This window comes from Erigeron canadensis, chromosome 7 (assembly GCF_010389155.1).
Source record: "Erigeron canadensis isolate Cc75 chromosome 7, C_canadensis_v1, whole genome shotgun sequence".
NCBI lineage: Eukaryota > Viridiplantae > Streptophyta > Magnoliopsida > Asterales > Asteraceae > Erigeron > Erigeron canadensis.
In genome coordinates, this window is record NC_057767.1 from 26,432,290 (window position 1) to 26,451,913 (window position 19,624).

Below are 19,624 nucleotides of genomic sequence, written 5' to 3' on the forward strand. Positions count from 1 at the left end.
CGGTTCTGATAAGGTATTTTTTTTCTCGTCATTTTCTTCTGGAAGTAATTTCAGCTTAATTTTATTGTTTTTTTATTGAGTCTCTTCCTACTTCAATAATTGAAAAGCTGAAAAACTGTGTATGAAGATCTTAAAGGAAACATAGATCTAGCTCTTCTTCATTCGTCTATCTCGAGAAAAAAAAATAGATGTCAAAACATCGTCGTTTTAGTCGAAGGGAGATTCTGAGGAAGTTCAAGGTGAGACGAGAGTTTCATAGGCCGGATCTGGACCGTTAAAGAATAGTTCATCAACAGATGACATAGATCCAGATAACGGAGGTCCAGAGGTTAGCTCGAACTCGAACAAATCGCCGTCGTTTTCTAAATTAGTTGAAGAAATCGAGAAGAAACCACCCCCACCTCCAACAATAAATGAGAGTTTATTGCTAGAAAGTGAAACTTTTAAAGGTTATCGCTATTTTCGTAAATTGGTCGAAAGGTCTTTATATTTTCTGTAGTTATAAAGTATGTCACGTCATTAAAAAATGACACGTAATCAAAAAATGTTCATGTCATCATGTACGCGTATCAAATGTTATTATTTTCGGGAATAAATGAAAGTTCATTTCTAAAAAGTAAAACTTTTAAAGGTCACTATTTTCGTGAATTGGTCGAAAGGTGCTTTCTATTTTCTGCAGTTATCCCTACATTAATTCATTGGACCGACGAAAATCAGCTGGCAACTGTAGAATGCCAATCCAACATTATTATTATTATTATTATTATTATTATTATTATTATTATTATTATTATTATTATTATTATATATATATATATATATATAAAATATTAGCTCTCATACCATGAAAAATAACATAATAGAGATTGTATGTCGTTAATTCATAAAATAATCATAAGATCCCACATTTTTAATCTAACAGATTAACATTAACCTTCACTATAATGGGCCCTGGCCCATTAGACATTCGGGCTGGGTAATATCAATTAACATAAGCCTGATCATTTTCTAATAGAATTTAGTCAATTTACTACGATATAGTCTTTGTAAAGTTTTATCAACTGAACAAGCTAGTCATTATTTTCTTTTAAAAACAAAAATTATAGTCATTATTTGATACCAACTTCAGTTGTCAATACCGTTTTGATTCGACAACATAAACGCGGTACTGAATTTCAAGTGTGACAGACACTGGTATCTACTTTTGGCGGTTTATAAATCAATACTAGATAAATAAGGAAAATAACGTAGAAAATACCCAGAATCAGTACGTGATTTTTGGGTATAGTACCATATACCGGGATCAATACAGAACGATACTAGTCTCATGCCTATCTCTTCTCTTACCGCAATTTCGTTTTTTGGAATGAATGTAGCAACCACATGTCCATTGGTAAATTGGAAGTATGGATTTGTTATTTTTCGTTGCCAAAGTTGTTAATGTAAGAATTTGGCAAAGACCAATAGGTGATTGCTAGATTTTTATAAGTTTGGCATCATTAATGGTCCTACCATGTTTTTATAGTTTGGTTGAATATCTATTCTATTTGTTGGAGACGTGATCCTCAAGCTAAGAACAAATTATGGAATTTTCTAATCACATTTATCGCAAGATTTTCAGGTGCATTTTTGTTCCAGTTTCACAGGTAAAATATCTAATACAGTAATTATCTAGAATTTGCTTTCAATTATATAACATCTTCTAATCAAAATAATATTTCTTTTGTACTATTTTTTAATGGTCTTAAAAGTTCTTGACTCGGGCCCAAATCTTGGTTCAGACATACCCTGCCCAATCCAATAAGAAATTGGGCTTACGACTAAACAGTAAACAGAACAAATAATTTACTCATATTATTTAATTCCTTTTCATAATATTTTGCAAAATTCTTCTATCATATATTCAAATTGATTCCAGCTTATGAAGATCTTAATAAATAATCCATAGCATATGATGAACGACCCAAAAGCACTACATGTTTCCAACCTACGGGGCCACGCACACGCGCCCACGGAGAAACAATTGTCTCATGATAAATTATGGACGAGTTGAACTACATCAAAAGTTCCGAAGCTAAGCTAGCTAGCTAGCTAGCTAGGCTCAATGGATACGAGTAGCCTTGCAGCTTAATTTGAGAAAGGATTGAACAAAAAAAATCGATGACTCTAGTTGTAATATAGACCTTACCATATGATAGGGACCATCATGGGTTTACAGGACTCGGCTTGCATGAACCATGAGGGGCTAAGCCCGAAAAGAAAAACAAAAAAAATAATAAAAATTAATCAAATTAAAAAGGATAATAAAAAACTACCAAAATCATACATGTCAATATGTCATGATTCATGACCAAAGATATATGCAAAGATTTTCGAATTCGTAAAGTGGAGAATAGACAAATCTTATACACAAACACTATCTTCAAGTATAATACAGTATAAAATAGCTATCTTATCTTCACATCACTATTATTATTGTAAAACTTTCCATATAGATATATTGGTATCAATATTAAATGTATTAATAAAAATGTCTAATTAATTGTTCCAAGAAAAGCATAGACCTTTTGTGATCTTATCCAAATTCACATGTCAACTTGTTACGTTTTATATTTAACTTTGTTTATGACCTTTTGAAAGTAAACCAAAAGTCCAAAACTCAAACTTATGAGTTATATTTTTTTATAACCAATCCAAATTATTTATTCTACCTTTTTTTTTTAAAAACAATTGATTGATATAAACAAACAATTTTTTTGCAACAAGAAGAAAAAAAGCCAGAACTTTCTTCCATATGTTTTCTTGCTAATAAACAAACAAATCACAAGACTTGGTCCAAATATTTGATACCAATCAGTATATAATTAATTGCCACCCATGATGTCAATACAATTATAAAAATCCGTAGCTGGTAAAAAAATAAATATATTAACCAAATAAATAGAAAAAACAATAAAAAAGGACAGAATCGAATGGATAATTATATTACTAAAATAGTGAGATTTGGTAAGATGTGATGAAAAATGCTGTGGGTGTTAGTTTGACAATTGCTTTCAGAAAACCCACAACATCCTTTTCTAATTCTGCGTGTGGGTTTCTCTGGCCAAGTCTTTTTCCCAAAAATGCCATCTGGCATGGCGTAAAACACTACCCCTGACCAACTACATTATGCCACGTCATCATACTCTTACCCTATAAAAACAAAACTTATTTTCCCACCCCACACACAAGTTAATCCAACCCCTATACAAACAAAATATTTCACTTTCTTTCCCTCTCTTTTTCTTTTTCTTTATAAAAAATGGAAGGCTTAATTCCCTTTGTATACAAGGCTATCATGCAACAAAAGGGTGGAGATGGGCAAAGCTTGATCCGGTCCACTTTAAACGATTCGCCATCGGCTTCCTACGTTAGGCTACCAACCGGTGACTCGGGCCGGTTTCAAGCTTCTAACTTTCATATTTTCAGGTCAGAGCATCATGGTTTTACGACGTCTTCATCACCGTCTTCAACTACTCATCGGAGGGCTAGTGTGGCGTCCGAGTTTAACAATCGTGCGGTTATGTAACGATGATTATCAAGATTTAATATTATGTGCATGACTTTGGAAAGCCAAAGGAGTGTACATGGATCAATGGTGTTAATTAGTTATAACCTCATGGAATAAAACAAATTAGTGCAAATGAAGATTTGGACAAAAGGGTGATTGGTTTGATATGATGTTAATGTTTGTGGGTGTTTGTAAATAGTTTAAAATTGGTGTTATGTCTGGTTTGTGGTCTAACCAAAGGGAGATGATCACAAGCTATTGAGTCTTGATAATTAGCTTACAAAAAATTTGTAAAGCATATATGAAAATCTATGAAATTGTGTACTGTTTGTTCGTTTTAAATTTTGGGAAATGTAGATGGGCAAATCAAAATAGATCACTATCAATTCAATATTAATTACTCCGTATCTAATATGGTTTGAATTATTTGCTCAAATTAGAAAACAAATGCACCACATACTTACTTATCATTCTTCTTATTTAAAAGGCTAATTATTATCTCTTGGTATACAAATATCAACCGAATTATTCTTCTAGCCGATCTCTATCAAGTTACCTAATCAAAAAATAAATAATACTTATGATTGTGATAGATCGATTAAGGCCCAAGTGGTTCAAAAACCACAACGGACATATCAACATATGTCGGGACCAAATTAGGCAAAAGAAAATAAACGTACGTTTACTCCGTTCGTATAATACGAGCATGTTACCTGCGCAATGTAGCGGCGGTGGTGGAAAAGACAGTCTAATGGTGTCGGTGATGGTACTATTAGTAGGGGTGGCGGTGTCAAGTGGTGTAGGTTGATGTAATTGTGATAGTATAAATTTTTAAAAGATAAGGGTTTAAAGTGTTAATTATTAAAATAAAAGTTTAGCGTGTAAATTATAATTTATTAAAAACAAAACATAAAAAGTTAAAGGTAATTCCGGTAATTCAAAAGTAAAATTACATAAAATAAAAAAAAACTATTTTTTTTATAAAAGAGTAAAGGTATACTTAATAGTATCATGTATATTCTATTTCTTTTAATTCAAGGTTTGATTGGTTCCAAAAAATTTGCACAACTTGTTTAATTAAGTTAAGTGCACAGCATTAATAAATAAGGATTAAGTATCTAGAATGTATGTAACTTGCACAATTTTTTTGTTGTGTGATGTGGTACCATCCGACATTTGAGATGTGGCATAATGAGTGACCCTCACGTCAGTATTTAGCCTGTTACTTAAACGATTCGTTTCATTTTACAAGTTAATTACATAAAATGAACTGAATGAAAGTCTTTTTGATAAATGTATAAGTTAAATACATCCTTAAACACTTAAACCCAATAAAAAATAACACAAATGATTCATTCTAGCATTTCCCTGTTCTTCATCAGGCTCGAAAACCTTCTTCTGCTACCTACAAACTGTATATCCTTTTCAAACCTCCAACTGCAAAGTCAACATGTTTCCTTTTGACTCCTCGATCGTATCAGCTAGGTTTACCAACAATCGGAACTTAGCATCAACATCTTTAGCCTCTTTACTACCAAGCTTTCTTATGTACTCCAATGAGGCCACTGCCAAAATATCAATCATTTGGTGGCCAGAGGCCGCCTTTCAAGCCTATGTATCATAATTTTTACAATTACACGAAGGCGAATTATGAATTAGATTTAAAGTTATTTCTTCCTTTTACAAAGATAAAAAGTAATTTGAAAATAAGAAACTGAAGCATTGTAACATCAAAGACCAAAGACATATCTTAAAACATTGAGGTCTTCCTCAACCGGGGTGTTTGGTATGATGGAATGGAAATAAGAGAAAGGGAATGAAAAAGATTTTTCTTGTTTGTTTGCAATGGAGAAAGGGAATGAGAAAGAAGAAAGGGGAATCGATTTCATTCTCTCCATTCTCTACAAATTGTAGAGAATGAGTGAGAATGGATTTTTTTTTAAAGATGTTATATGTAATAAATGTATTATTATTTAAAATTTTATTTTTTTTATATATCCATTCTCTGTGGGTACCAAACAACGATTCCTTCCTACCAAACACTTACCTCTTTCTAACTGATACAACGCCAAATCACCTTTTTCTCATCTCATAAAAAATAGGGTTAAGTCACTGGATGAACAATGTACTTTCCTTCATTTACATGGTTGCCTATTGAACTGGATTATTGATGTATATCACCCATATATTTTTCAGTGTTTTACATGGTTGACCAACTGTTGACCTGATGACCAGCTATAACAGGTTAATCTCTATTTGTATGGTTGCTTATTGAACTGGATGACTAATGTATTTTGCCTCATTTACAAGGTTGCCCATTGAACTAGATTATTAATACTGTATATATCACCAACATACTTTTCTATTTTTTACTTGGTTGACCAAATGTGGACATGATGACCTACAATAACAGGTTCAACTCTATATTTACTTTTTTATTTTTCCAGAAATTATCTTCATCGTCTTAATTCCGGCAACCATGTTCTTTCGATAATTCCGATAAAAATTCCGGCATGTTCTTTCGTTTTAAATTGACCCAAACGTCCATAAACTGGGTCATATTGGGTCGTCAGTTCAGAAATTTGGGTGATATTGGATGTTAAAATATTTTCAGGCGGGTTATTATTAAGGAAAAGTGAAATCCTAGAGTACGGGTCATAACGGATTGAGTTGATTGCTGGTTTGTTAAATTTCTGAAAAATAAAAATAGAGATTAACTTGTTATTGTAAGTCACCAGGTCGACATTTGGTCAACCATGTAAAAATTAAATAAGTATGTGGGTGATGTATATAAATAATTCAATTCAATGAGCAACCATGTAAATGAGGGAAAGTACATTAGTCATCAAGTTCAATGGGCAACCATGTAAATAGAGATTAACCTGTTATAGCATGTCATCAGGTCAGTAGTTGGTCAACCATGTAAAAAATTGAAAAGTATATGGGTGATACACATCAATAATCTAGTTCAATATGCAACCATGTAAATCAAGAAAAATACGTTGTTCATCCAGTTCAATCGCCACCAACCAAACCTCTTTAACATTTATTTTTCTCTTCTTTTTCAAATAATTTATCACAACATAAAAAGAAAAAAACTTTTGTCATTTGGTTAAAAACCATTAATGGCTCATCAAAGTTTTCTCTCACAAGAAAACACCCCCTAATTTCTTATGGAAACATCCTTGCCAACCTTTTTTTTATTCAAAAAATGACTAAAAAATGTACCGTTGGTTAAAGGCCTCAGTCACTACTTCATATTTACAGTGCCGGCTCAAGTGTTTTTATAGGCCTTGAACGAAATTAGCTTATGAGGGCCTTGTTCATTAGCATCCTACTTAAAGTTGACGAAACAAATGAATAAGTATAACTTAACTTATATTGTTAAACTACTATAAAAGAAGGTGTAGAGATTGATAAAAAATAACCAATAATAGTGTTAATACGATGCAAATTATATAATGTTATTCAGCCCAAAGTCCAAACACCAAACGTACTATACAAAAAATTGAGGCTTTAAACTTTTGGAGGCCTAAAGTGATTGCTTAGACGGTATCAACTCTAGAGCCGGCTGTGCATATCTATTTGGCGGGCCTTTAGGTAAATTTACAAACTATAGTTAATTGATTAATAATATTAGAGTTTTACTGATAGTTACTTCAGACGTGAAAATGAGACAACCAGATTGTTTATTTAGAATGAACTAGCCAACTTTGATTACGTTGATCTACCTGCTTAAATTAAATATTAATTTTATTTTGTCCTATTTAATAATTATTTTAGTATGTAAAACTAGTAGAAATATTCAGTCATAAGATTTCGAGGAATAATTTAAGATTGAGTATGAAAGTGTCATCAAACTATAATTTATTATTTTCTGTTAATATTTAACTATCAGCTTACACTTTCTATGTATGTATATGTATAAAACTTTTTTTTTTTAACAGATGTATATGTATAAAACTAATACTCCGTATATTGTTTTAATTAGCTTATATAATTACCACATATTGTTAAATATCTTCAAAACATATATAATAAAATTGCCGTATACATATTTATCGAAGATTAATAAGTTGTATTATTATTATTATTGTAAAAAGGGTAAATATACGGAACCCTTAGTCTTGTAAACGGATTGTTCTTTCTAGTCTAACGACTCTGCAACGGCTGAATAACGGTAAGGCCCCAAAAACCTTGATTGGGGAACGAAGATTCGAATGTCTGCCTATTTCAGCACCAAACTGCTTTTTAGGGGGGCAGATGACCACTGGATTGTAACCCAATGACTTTTATTATTATTATTGCACGAGTATTTTTAAGATAAATTATACCATGTTTAAACTTTTATACCAACAACAATATAACAATACAAAACAAGCAATGTGATCGTGTACCACGCTAATTCCTTATACGGCATGCCGTATACTATACGGTTCATCACGCTAGAAAGCAGTACATAGGGAAAAAGGCATAACAAAATAATCGAGCTTCATTAACATGTTAAGCAGCCCACCTTTATTACTAAGAAGGTCCATGGCAGCATCACTTCACATTTGGATTGTGCCCATCTTTATTCTTTAGTAAGCAGCCCGCTAGGGAGTTTCCAATCTTCAATGCAGAATTTTAATATTATATTTTCGATTAATAAAATTATCCGAAATACATTATAATAACTCAAACATGATATGAATTTATGTGTTTTTTTTTTTTCCTTTTTCATTCAACTTTGAAATAATAATTACACAATGAATTTGGAAGTTAAATTCATTCTTATGTTTACACATATAGGTTTAGAATGTGAAAAGTTATTTTAAGAACTTAAAAAATTGCATGAACGTTTAAAAACTTTTTAAATCAAAACTTAATTATTGATTATTCTTTACATGATGATTGTTTTCTAAATTATTCAAATATAATTTTGAATTTTACAATTATTTAGAGACATAGATTTATCATTCGTTATACAATTACGTGGAGACATAGGTTTTATGATCATACATGCATGAATAGTGTTATGAGTATATGTATGCAAGTCGATCACATGTACGCAAGTATTTTGCAAATAAATGTTTTTTTGAGATATATGTGGTTATCAAATGTATATCATTAGTCATATGAAAATTTGTAATCAATTATTTAGTCATATGAACATATATAAGCATTCATATATTAACTAATTTTAATTTAAAGAAGTTTTTTAAAGATTTCTACAATTTTTGAAGTACTTAATATAACCTTTCCCGGTTTAGAATATATAATATGTATGTTTAAACTAGATTTTACATACAGTGGACACTATGCCATCATGAGGACTCATCATCTCCAAAAGTGATGCAAAATCATCTCCAAAGTTTTACATGATGACAAATCTCTTGGTTGGCCCTAAAAGTGCTTGTTTTTGTAATGCAAAATAATGACCTTGAACTAATAAAAAATTAACATATATTTTAAATAGTTTATATACGGATTAAATGTAACTAAGTAAGATGGAGACGCAAGTTACTTAAAATTTAGCCTAAAAATTTTAAATCAAATAATAAGGTGAACAAAAAATAATAGCAGGAACAATACTATTTAGTCGGATGAATATATGGATTAAAATGTATTTGTATAAATTAATTGATTTACCTGTAGATATTTTCTAACTAGATAAGTGTTTGGTGAAGTTGGAATGCAAAAGGGGATAAAAATGAGATATTTTTTTAGTTTGGTTGTATTTAGAGAGAAGTGAGAATAGTTTTTATTCTCTTTTCAAATTTCTATGAATTGAATAGAATGGTGAGAACAAAAATATTTTTCTTGTAAATTTTTTGTGTTGATGGAGATTATGTCTCAAGTATATATTTTTATTAAAGTATAAAGTAATTAGGTTATGTTTTTTTTTTATATTTTTTAATTAATTTTGTTTATTTTTTGTATTCATCTTATGATCATTTTCTATTTCTACCAAACAACTAAATATATTTGCCTTCTAAATACTCATATTGTTCCCCATTATTTTCGTTCCCTATTACGTTTTCATTCTCTATGATTTCATCATACCAAACACCCTTTAAGATAGTCTACGCTTTTGTACCTTGGATTTTCCCACTTAGGTAAAAAATTCAGTTTTTACATAGGACACTTTTTGGTTAACAAATTTTGATGAAATTCGATGGAATTGAAATTTTATTTAATTACTTAGTGTATTTGGTTGTTCAAAAATATATAAATCTCATTCAAACAGTAAACATTAACTCATTTGGTAAAATCTTCATTTTTTGGGGGTGTGAGAAAAATTATATTCCATCCGTCACTTGAATCTTCAAAGAACGAAAACATTCTTTCAAATTTTGTTTTTTTCTCAAATTCCAATTAATTTGACAGATTTTATTTTTTTCAAAAAACATTATATGAATTATGAAGCATTCAAGTCTTTAGAAGTTTTGGGTTCTTTTCTAGTATTAGAGGAGGTTTTTGTACGGATTGGAACAAAATTCAATCCAATGGTACAACTAGGAACTTTACTCAAAACTTTTGCAAAACAAGGAAGTCCGGTGTCTAAGACACCGAACTTGGCCACTTACATTGAAGTCCGGTGTTGTAGACACCGAACTTGCCCAATATATTTATAAATCTGAAATTGAAGTTCAAGGACCACCAACAGATTTACTCCACGTGGAGTTTTTGTCCCATGCGTACAAAATTTTCAGTATTAGAGGTAATTTGGGAGTTTGAATATAAAATAAATAAGTTATGAAAGTATTATTTATTATTATTATTATTATTATTATTATTACACAAAATTACAAAATAAAGTAGTTAAAATTTCCAATATGAATAAACATAACCATAACCCTGACACTGCCCTCAAACCATGATCTACCCAAAAACAAAAACAAAACGTATGTAAACATCTTAACAAACCCATTAAATATGGTGGCTATAGCTTCCATTGGTTGCCTCTATGGCAACAATGGGAGCTTCAAAGGGTCACCACCAAATGATGAACCACAGCCCGCAAACAACCACCACCTCGGTATCCTGGCATTCGAGGCTGCCAGGACCGTATCCCGTCTTCTCAATCTCTACAAATCTCTCTCCGATTTAGAAATCTCAAAGCTTAGGAAAGAAGTCTTTAAATCAACAGGCGTCGTGTATCTAAATTCAGACGATGAAGGGTATCTTTTAAAACTCGCATGCGCAGAAAAGATTGAAGATCTTGACAAGGCTGCATTGGCTGTTGACAGGCTTGGCAAGAAATGTTCAGATTTAATGTTGCATAACTTTGCCATGATTTACGCTGATCTTAAAACTGGAGCGACGGATTTAAGAAAATATGAATATGGATCAAGCAATACAAAGAAGAAAATTCGTAAGCTAAAAAGATTTTTGTCATCTACATTGAGTTTATATGGTTCCATGCAAACTAATTCTTCAGGAACAGAAATATTGGAAAAAAAACAGAACTCCCCTGTTCCTTTAATGAACATGATCAATTTTCCGGCTATTGAATGGAAAATAACACCTCATAAAAAACATACTTGTGATATCAAAAAGACCAATTTATGGACACAACCTTTTGAAAAAGTTGTTAGATTAATGGCAAGGATTGTACGTGTAATATACGCCAGGATTTGTATGGTGTTTGGACCATATGTGCCTGATTTACCAGCAGCATACCGAAGCAAAAATAAACAAGTCGTAAATATCCTATCTGAATACTGGATTCTTGAGCCAAGAATCGATAACAGAGGTTCTGGGCCACGACTCATTAGATCAAAATCAAAAAAAAAATTCGTGAAGTTTTATAGCCGGAAAGTGAAGATACCAACTAGTGAAGCTCCTGTGTTTCATACAGCCGGGCCAAATACTATTGGCTGGTCACGTTTACAAATTCTTTACGCTAACTTGATTATGATGGCTGAGGAAAACATGACTCGAAAGAAAGTAAGAGATGATGTTCGAGATGAGATGTATAGAATGTTACCAGAACATTTAAAAGCCATGGTGAAGTTAAAGATCAGGAAAATGAAAGAGTGCCGCGGTAACAGTCAGTCCAACAGTATATCCACTTGTATGCACTTTCTTAACATATTCACAAACATAAATATATCCAATTGTATGCACTTTCGTAACACATTTACAAACATAAAAAAAACTATGACTAATTTGAGCTAGAAATTTATTTATTTTCTTTAAAACTTTATATGTCAAATGTCTTTCTCAATCAGTCTCTCTACCCTTAGATAGGGGTCTGACTGTCTACATCTTAATTACATCCCCATACACCGCAGACCAATGAGATATGGCATTTTTATTTTCTGATCTTGATAATACCTGTTTGCACTTGTCTATGCTAACAATTTTATAAGTTTGATTATATTAGTGCGAAGGATGTGTTAAAAACATCCTCGGCTATATCTTTAGGGAGAAGCAAATGAACGTGTACTATTTGTTTTTTGATTAGTGATTGACGAAAAGGGGAAAATGAAGGAATCATTAAGGAAGACATTCATGTGGCTTTCACCGATGGCAACTAACACGTTGTTGTGGCAACGAGAGAGGAGGGTGGAGATGACACATAGTTTTGAGATGAGGCCTCCAGTGTTGTTATTGCAGACACTGCATTTTGCAGATAAAGAGAAGACGGAAGCTGCCATTGTTGAGGTATTAGTGGGTTTGAGCTTTTTATACATGCAAGAGAATTGCCAGGTGCCTGAAGATTGAGGGTGGCGGACGATGGTTTGAAGGTGGTGGACATGTTTATGTAATTGGTACTAAATTTGTATAAAGTTTTGAGCATGGAACAAGTTGTATATATATATTCTACATGTATTCAAAAATTTATAATATAAAAACAATTTGGTACTACAGTCAAAGCATATGTTCAGATTTGGTACTAAATTTGAATTTGTATTGGTTATTTTTTGGAAATGGGTATGATTGATGTTTTTGATAACTGATAAGAAACGAAAATGTGATTTTATGTATTAGGCAAGAAGATATAGAGAGCAAAACTTCAAAGTTATGTAAACTTTGAAAAGACTACAAGCCAAGTAAATGATCAGACCATTGGCTAATTAATCTAACTGCAGGAATTTGATCAAGAATCAATTTGTTTGATTATTAAGCAACGAACATAACCCATCAGTTTATAATCAATCTCCATCAAATTTTATCTACGCTTTTGCCTTGAACATATGAAATTGCAGTTTTTTGTATACTAGTTGATATAATGATATCAGAAATAATGTCTACATGTTTTTTCAATTGATGATGTTGGATATGAACTGCAAATGAAATTGTTTATGAAACAAACCTTTTTCTGAACATCATCATATAATAAAGAGTAGGAAGGTCCTATGTAAAAAGAATAGCTATCTGCAAGTTTTACATGTAACAAGATTGAATCTCCATTTTAATCAACTCATTGAAATAACAATCCTAATAAAAATGAAAGAAATTTAAATACATTGAAGTTTCATTCGCCGGCCAATTCAATGATCGAGTTCACTTTATAGTTAACCAACAAAACTACAAAAAGAACCTTTACTCTCCTGAATCGACCAGCGGAAGAAACCATCGATTTAAAGTGATATTTTTGAACCTATAACTATATCGACTATCAAACCCGATATGCTTCCCTGAAAACACCAAACTCGCTTGATCTTCAAAGTTTCAAAAGATTAGATATCCATATTATATACTCTATCAAGAAAGTAAACTTCGAGACATTAGATACTTTACAACACAAGCAATGCAATTGAAAATGCTACAATGTCCTTGTCATAGCGAGCTCGTGGTCCATCTAATGTGATACCCAATTATGCAACTAGTAGATTGAGATCTTGCAGATGATTGTTGAATTCATCTTCCTCCATAAATATCTTCCATAGTCCGAGTGAGAGATTTTTGATTATTATTTAGCATCGGCCGGCGCTATCGTATGAGTATGCTTTTGCTCATTAAACTATCGTATGAGTATGCTTTTGCTCATTAAAGTTTCTCAAGTCCATACCTTAAACATCACTATTAGATTATGTATGTCTATTGCATACATGTTTGGTAATCACATGTTGGATAAAAGTGATGTTTTTTGGGATGAAAGAAACAACAAAATATAAAAAGCTTTTCAAGATTAAGTATCAACATTTGAGTGTTGATGATTTTCACCAATCTTCATGCTGAATTGCAGGATCAAACATCAGGATCTTCCGAATCCAAATTCCATATTTCTTCTTCTGCCAACATTTTTAATGAAAGAATTCATCATGAATACCTGAATGTCGATATAGATTAACTTAAGGTTGAACTGGAGAATTTTATGAGTTACCGATGGTCCATTTTCCTAGTTACATGCGTTGTCTTAAACATTTTTCTCGAAATCAATGAGTCACAGTGAATAGCTATTAGTGAACGCTCTATCACCGAGGTTATTACTTTGAAAATATTAAGTAAGCTGTTTTGGTGAAACAGAACAAGTGTATCGATAGAAATGTTTTTGCAAAGGCTAAAATAAGTACATGATTAAATACAAACTGATAAGTCTGTAGTCAAAAACCAATGAGCACATAAAATATCAAAGACATCTGATAACAAGAATAACACTTGGAACAGTGATCCGCAAAGATTAAACGGGCCAATAGCATTAAATTAGCAATCAAATGAACCATTGTGTATGATGCAATTCAGAGTGTGCATACACAAAAGATTAGGCTACTTAAATATTTTAATTGCATACTACCTAAAAGATCTGCCAATAGTACATTCATTTATAGTTGACAGATGCAATATCCAAACGAGAAAGAACGATTGACATGCAAATTGGATACCTATTTCAACTACTAAACAACTGGAAGAACAAAGGATTCTGGAAAAAACCAGCGTGATGAAGAAAAGTGTTTATCAAGAAATGGGCAGGCGTTTTCCATTCACAGAATGGAGTATGCAGTAGTACCCAGCTTTTATTATATTTTTCTTCGTCATCGTGTTTAGAAACATTTCCTGTGGACAATGGAAGGACCTGATTCATCGTATTCTGCCTTTGCAATCCACATCTGCCACCACGAAATAAAGAATATCAGAGCATGCAAAATGTAGTAATTTAACAAATGCAGGTAGCAATTTTTTTACCCATTGAATTATGAACGACTAAAATTTGAGTTATATCTTATTCCTATCAAGTCAACAACACAAAGTAGAAAGGGATAGTTTAGAAAAACTGTGATGGGTCGAGAGTCGCTCTAGCTCATAATGTATTGTTGAATCCAAGTATTTATATAAGGTAATGGTAATAAGCGTTTCGGGGCCAACCGAACAGGACCCACCTGAACTGGAGCCGTACCAATATGATTAGCCTTTTGGAATCATAACCCAGCCCACCCATATTGCCACCTCTAATTCTTACTAGTAGTTGGTGTATATGTTAACTGTTTGTGAATTTAAATTAAGCTAATGAAACAGAAGCAGGATAATATGAGTGAAGAATTCACCTGCTGGAAGGTGCTAAGAGATGCCAAGATAGACCCTCCAATCCAGACACTGTACTTCCTTTCGGGTGGAGCTACCACTTTAATCTTCATGCTACTTGGGGCTAACGCAGTAATTTCTTTGCTCATTCTATCAGCAATACCGGGGAACATGGTGGTACCACCACTGAGTACAATGTTGCCATACAAATCCTTCCTAATATCCACGTCACATTTCATTATAGAGTTGTATGTCGTTTCATGGATTCCAGCAGCTTCCATTCCGATCATTGACGGCTGGAAAAGGACTTCCGGACACCTGAAACGCTCAGCACCAATAGTGATTACCTGCCCGTCAGGCAGCTCGAAGCTCTTCTCCACTGCAGAGCTAGTCTTGGATGTTTCTAGTTCCTGCTCATAATCAAGTGCAATATATGCCAACTTTTCTTTCATGTCTCTGACAATTTCCCGTTCAGCTGTAGTGGTGAAGGAGTAACCTCGTTCAGTCAGAATTTTCATCAATGCGTCAGTGAGATCACGACCTGCTAGGTCCAGACGTAATATGGCATGCGGGAGTGCATAGCCTTCATAAATGGGAACTGTGTGACTAACACCGTCTCCAGAATCCAGCACGATACCTGTGTAAAAATACATCCAGATGCTAAAATTCTTACATATTTAATTTAAAACGATCAAGCTAGAGGCGGCAAGATGGATGTTATGGGCAACAGGTTGAAACAAGTTGGTTGAATGTGGCCATTTTGGTACAAGTCAAAAGAGTTCTGGTGAACAATCAGCATACACTTTAATTCTGTTCTTTTGAAACATCTTTTGGATAAAAATTGCAATATTAATGACTACAAAACAGTATGGTTACAGTAACAATCAAAATGTTTGAACAAATGCAACTCATGAGGTTGTGTGCACTAAAAATAGACTTCAGGTGACTTACAACCCACCTGAGACATTTGACTTGAACCATGTTAATTAGTACAAGCTGTTTTGGACATATTTGAGATATAACACATTTACTTAAAGGTTCATTCATATGTGATATGATGTAAGTTGCCAATACTAGTTGTAAGTTTCAGTTATGGATCATATATGTGTCATGTTAAGACATCATCATCTAGTTTTTAACTTAATTGTCGACTATAGTACTTTTCGTATGAAAAAGTATGCTTCATAACTTGGGTAGCAGAGGTGGCATAATAGGCAACACAAGTTGTTGGGTAACAGGTCACGATGCTTTTGGACCAAAGCGAAAATTTCTATGGAACGGGTCAAGGAGGCCAGGTGAGGTTGTCCTGAAAATTTTGGTCCAAAATTTTTATATCCTTTTATAGATAATTTATTTGTTAGATCTGATTACAAGAAGTTATTATAAAGCATTAGTAGGTTTTAGGCATTGAAAACCCACTTTGAGTGACGGTCAACCCATTCATCCCTTTGACCTGTTCTATTTTTACTTATAACTCTATTTTACCCATTTGACCCGTTAGAGATAGAACACAATCATACTCGACCCACATATATTAATTCTACAGATAACAGTGACACGGAACTTACCAGTAGTACGACCACTGGCATATAGTGAAAGAACAGCTTGTATCGCAACATACATAGCAGGAGCATTAAATGTCTCAAACATAATCTGTGTCATTTTTTCACGATTTGCTTTCGGGTTAAGGGGTGCCTCAGTAAGGAGAACTGGATGTTCCTCAGGAGCCACACGGAGTTCATTATAAAAAGTATGATGCCAAATCTTTTCCATATCGTCCCAGTTATTCACAATACCATGCTCTATTGGGTATTTCAAAGTAAGAATACCACGCTTAGACTGAGCCTCATCCCCGACATATGCATCCTTTTGGCCCATCCCAACCATCACTCCAGTGTGACGTGGTCGTCCCACAATGCTCGGGAAAACTGCTCTTGGTGCATCGTCTCCAGCAAATCCTGCCTGGTTAAGAGTAAAAAACCAAACTTACTCCTTGCTATATCGACTTCCTTACAAATCTCAAAAACAAATCCAATAATATCCATCGATCAACATGTTTTTGAATAAAAGCAACATCATATACATACAAATATTTGATCTAGTTTGATATTTTATAGCTGAAGCGATCGAAATGATCATAACAATGTACCTTAACCATTCCAGTTCCATTATCGCAAACGAGTGGCTGAATGTCTTCACCGTCTGCCATCTTCACTCACTACCTATATATATATATATATATAAATTGGAAAAGTGAATATAATGATAAAAAAAATCGACGTACACATACCAAATTAACAACGTATATATGGAAAAAGGTAACTCATAAATCATAATGATCAAAAAAATGTAGTATATATACAAACTTTATTTAAATGTAGTATATGTATATGGAAAAGTGAATATAATGATAAAAAAAATCGACGTACACATACCAAATTAACAACGTATAAATTGTATGTATCAATGTAGTATATGTATACGTATATATACAAACTTTATTTAAATGTAAGAAATATTTTAGATCTCAATATAACAATGTGATCCATATATATAGAAAACTGAAAATAATCGCCATGCAGAAGGGAACTAATTAAATGGTTATACAGATATAAATGGATGAATAATATCTGGAAATGTTTAGAGGAAATATGAGAAATATTATACCTGATCGATAAAGAAGAAATGCGAATAATAAATCGAGAGAGACAGAGTGGGAGATAATTAATTAATTTTATGGAAATATATACACATCAGGGTGTGAAAATGAGTTAGAAATGCGTTTTGAAGAGTAAGGTGAGTGAATGAATGAATGTGTAAATGGTAGGAAAAGAAAAAGGTCCAATAATGGTATAATAGTACTTGAATTTCGCTTCACCATCCGCTTCCTTTATATATTCATCAAATGCATGCCCTATTATTAGTTTCTTACTTTTACTTTCGAAAAGTTTATACTATGTTATAAAAATATAAACATATCTATGTTTTTTTTATTTTTATTTTGTAATGACCGGCTAGCATGATACTCATGTAATGCATGTTCGTTAAGCATGGAGTAATTATTGATGGTAAATTGATGTCTTTATACTTATATATATATACGAGAGCAAGTATCCGTGCGTTGCAGCGGTGAGATGGTGATGGTGATAGTTTATAGAGTATGATAAGTCATAGGAGATGATATGTCATAGAGTGTCATATCCAAATGTTTTAGCCGTACGAGCTCCATTCTCGGATTTAAAAATTCGTCGAAAGTATATCGAATGACATCTCTAATGAAAGAGCATGAAATTTCAAGAACACCCATATAATTTTTATAATTTATCGATGTACGGCTTTTGAGATAAAAGATTTTGAAAGTGGCGAAGGCCTTTGCTACAGTAAGAAAAAAGTAGGTTGAATTGGAGGAATAAAATGATTTATAGATGAGAGAGAAAGTTGTGGCATTGATGTATGGTACATTATGTTTATTATGTGTACATTGTTGAAATTGAAAGTTGAAACCCTATTTGCTTTATAATATACGAGAGTAAGTACCCGCGCTTTGCGGTGGAGAGATGGTGGGATGATAGGTCATAAAGTGTGATAGCCAAAGGCCTTAACCGTACGGGTTCCGCCCTCAGATTTAAAAATTCGTCGAAAGTATATCGAATGACATATCTAATGAAAGAGCATAGGTCATAAAGTGTGATAGCCAAAGGCCTTAACCGTACGGGTTCCGCCATCGGATTTAAAAATTCGTCGAAAGTATATCGAATGACATATTTATGAAAGAGCATGAAATTTTAAGAACACCTATATATTTTTTATTATTTATCGATATACGGTTTATGAGATAAAAGATTTTGAATGAATTGGAGGAGTAAATGATTTATGGAGGAGAGAGAAAAAAGATGATTGGTTGAGATTTTGGGAGAGAAAAAGGGTATTTGATAATATAGAATTGATAGAATGAGTATTTTTTGAAAGTAAATGTTAAAACTTAAAATTTTAAAAGGTGGAATCTATCTTATAATATAGGAAAGATATAGATATATACATATATACAAAAATGGAATATTTTATAAGTTGGAATTCCATATTATGATCAAAGGCATTTGACTAAATGTATGGGACTAAAAAGGTATTTAATCAACAACCGAAAGCATTTAAATTAGCTCACATGGGTGCGGACCAGGCCCATTAAGTCCATATCCTTTTGTACCATGCTAAAGTCTAGTCCATTAAAGTTTTGTCCTAGTTAGAACTTTGAACCACTCTCAACATCACAAAAGTGTACCCAACTTATGACCAAACAATACTAACATGGTTACCCAGAATATGTAAACACAACATGAGAAACTATTTATGACAAAAAAGTTTAAAAAAAAAAAGTGCCAGATGATAAAATAGGCCATGTATCAAGCTAAAATTCAGGCATAATTGCTTCTAAAACTGGTTTTAGGGTATGATCAGTAGGATATGAATGATTATTTCTTAGGTTTTGCTTCTAAAACCGATTAGCGGACCTGTTGGATTTTGTGTAAAGATATAAATGACCAAACTTTACTACCCCAATCGTATAAGATGCACGGTTAAACAAAGGTGGTTTTTCCTTTTGAGTTGGTGAGTCTTTTTGAC

The 19,624-nt window shown here is 32.6% G+C and overlaps 2 protein-coding genes across 2 annotated transcripts; one reads left to right on the plus strand and one right to left on the minus strand.

Annotated features, from left to right (window-relative positions):
* Positions 1-10,468: 10,468 nt before the first annotated feature.
* Positions 10,469-12,262, plus strand: LOC122609181 (protein PSK SIMULATOR 1-like). The gene is made up of 2 exons (XM_043782239.1): positions 10,469-11,579; positions 12,003-12,262. Exons 1-2 carry the CDS (start codon positions 10,469-10,471, stop codon positions 12,260-12,262), a joined length of 1,371 nt encoding a protein of 456 aa, XP_043638174.1.
* A 1,904-nt stretch (positions 12,263-14,166) lies between these two features.
* LOC122606732 (actin) lies at positions 14,167-17,738 on the minus strand. Its single transcript, XM_043779590.1, has 5 exons — positions 17,672-17,738; positions 17,154-17,226; positions 16,573-16,966; positions 15,028-15,641; positions 14,167-14,592 (listed from the first exon to the last, which is right to left on the minus strand). The coding sequence occupies exons 2-5, from the start codon at positions 17,211-17,213 to the stop codon at positions 14,527-14,529; spliced, it is 1,134 nt and encodes a 377-aa protein (XP_043635525.1). The 5' UTR covers positions 17,214-17,226; positions 17,672-17,738; the 3' UTR covers positions 14,167-14,526.
* Between the last annotated feature and the right edge of the window lie 1,886 nt (positions 17,739-19,624).

Coding starts and splice junctions, on each gene's coding strand:
- LOC122609181 (XM_043782239.1), top strand. CDS start 10,469: ATGGTGGCTATAGCTTCCATTGGTTGCCTCTATGGCAACAATGGGAGC. Junction 11,580..12,002: donor GAAAATGAAAGAGTGCCGCG/GTAACAGTCAGT, acceptor TTTTTTGATTAG/TGATTGACGAAAAGGGGAAA.
- LOC122606732 (XM_043779590.1), bottom strand. CDS start 17,213: ATGGCAGACGGTGAAGACATTCAGCCACTCGTTTGCGATAATGGAACT. Junction 16,967..17,153: donor ATGGAACTGGAATGGTTAAG/GTACATTGTTAT, acceptor ACTCTTAACCAG/GCAGGATTTGCTGGAGACGA. Junction 14,593..15,027: donor CTCTTAGCACCTTCCAGCAG/GTGAATTCTTCA, acceptor TCGTGGTGGCAG/ATGTGGATTGCAAAGGCAGA.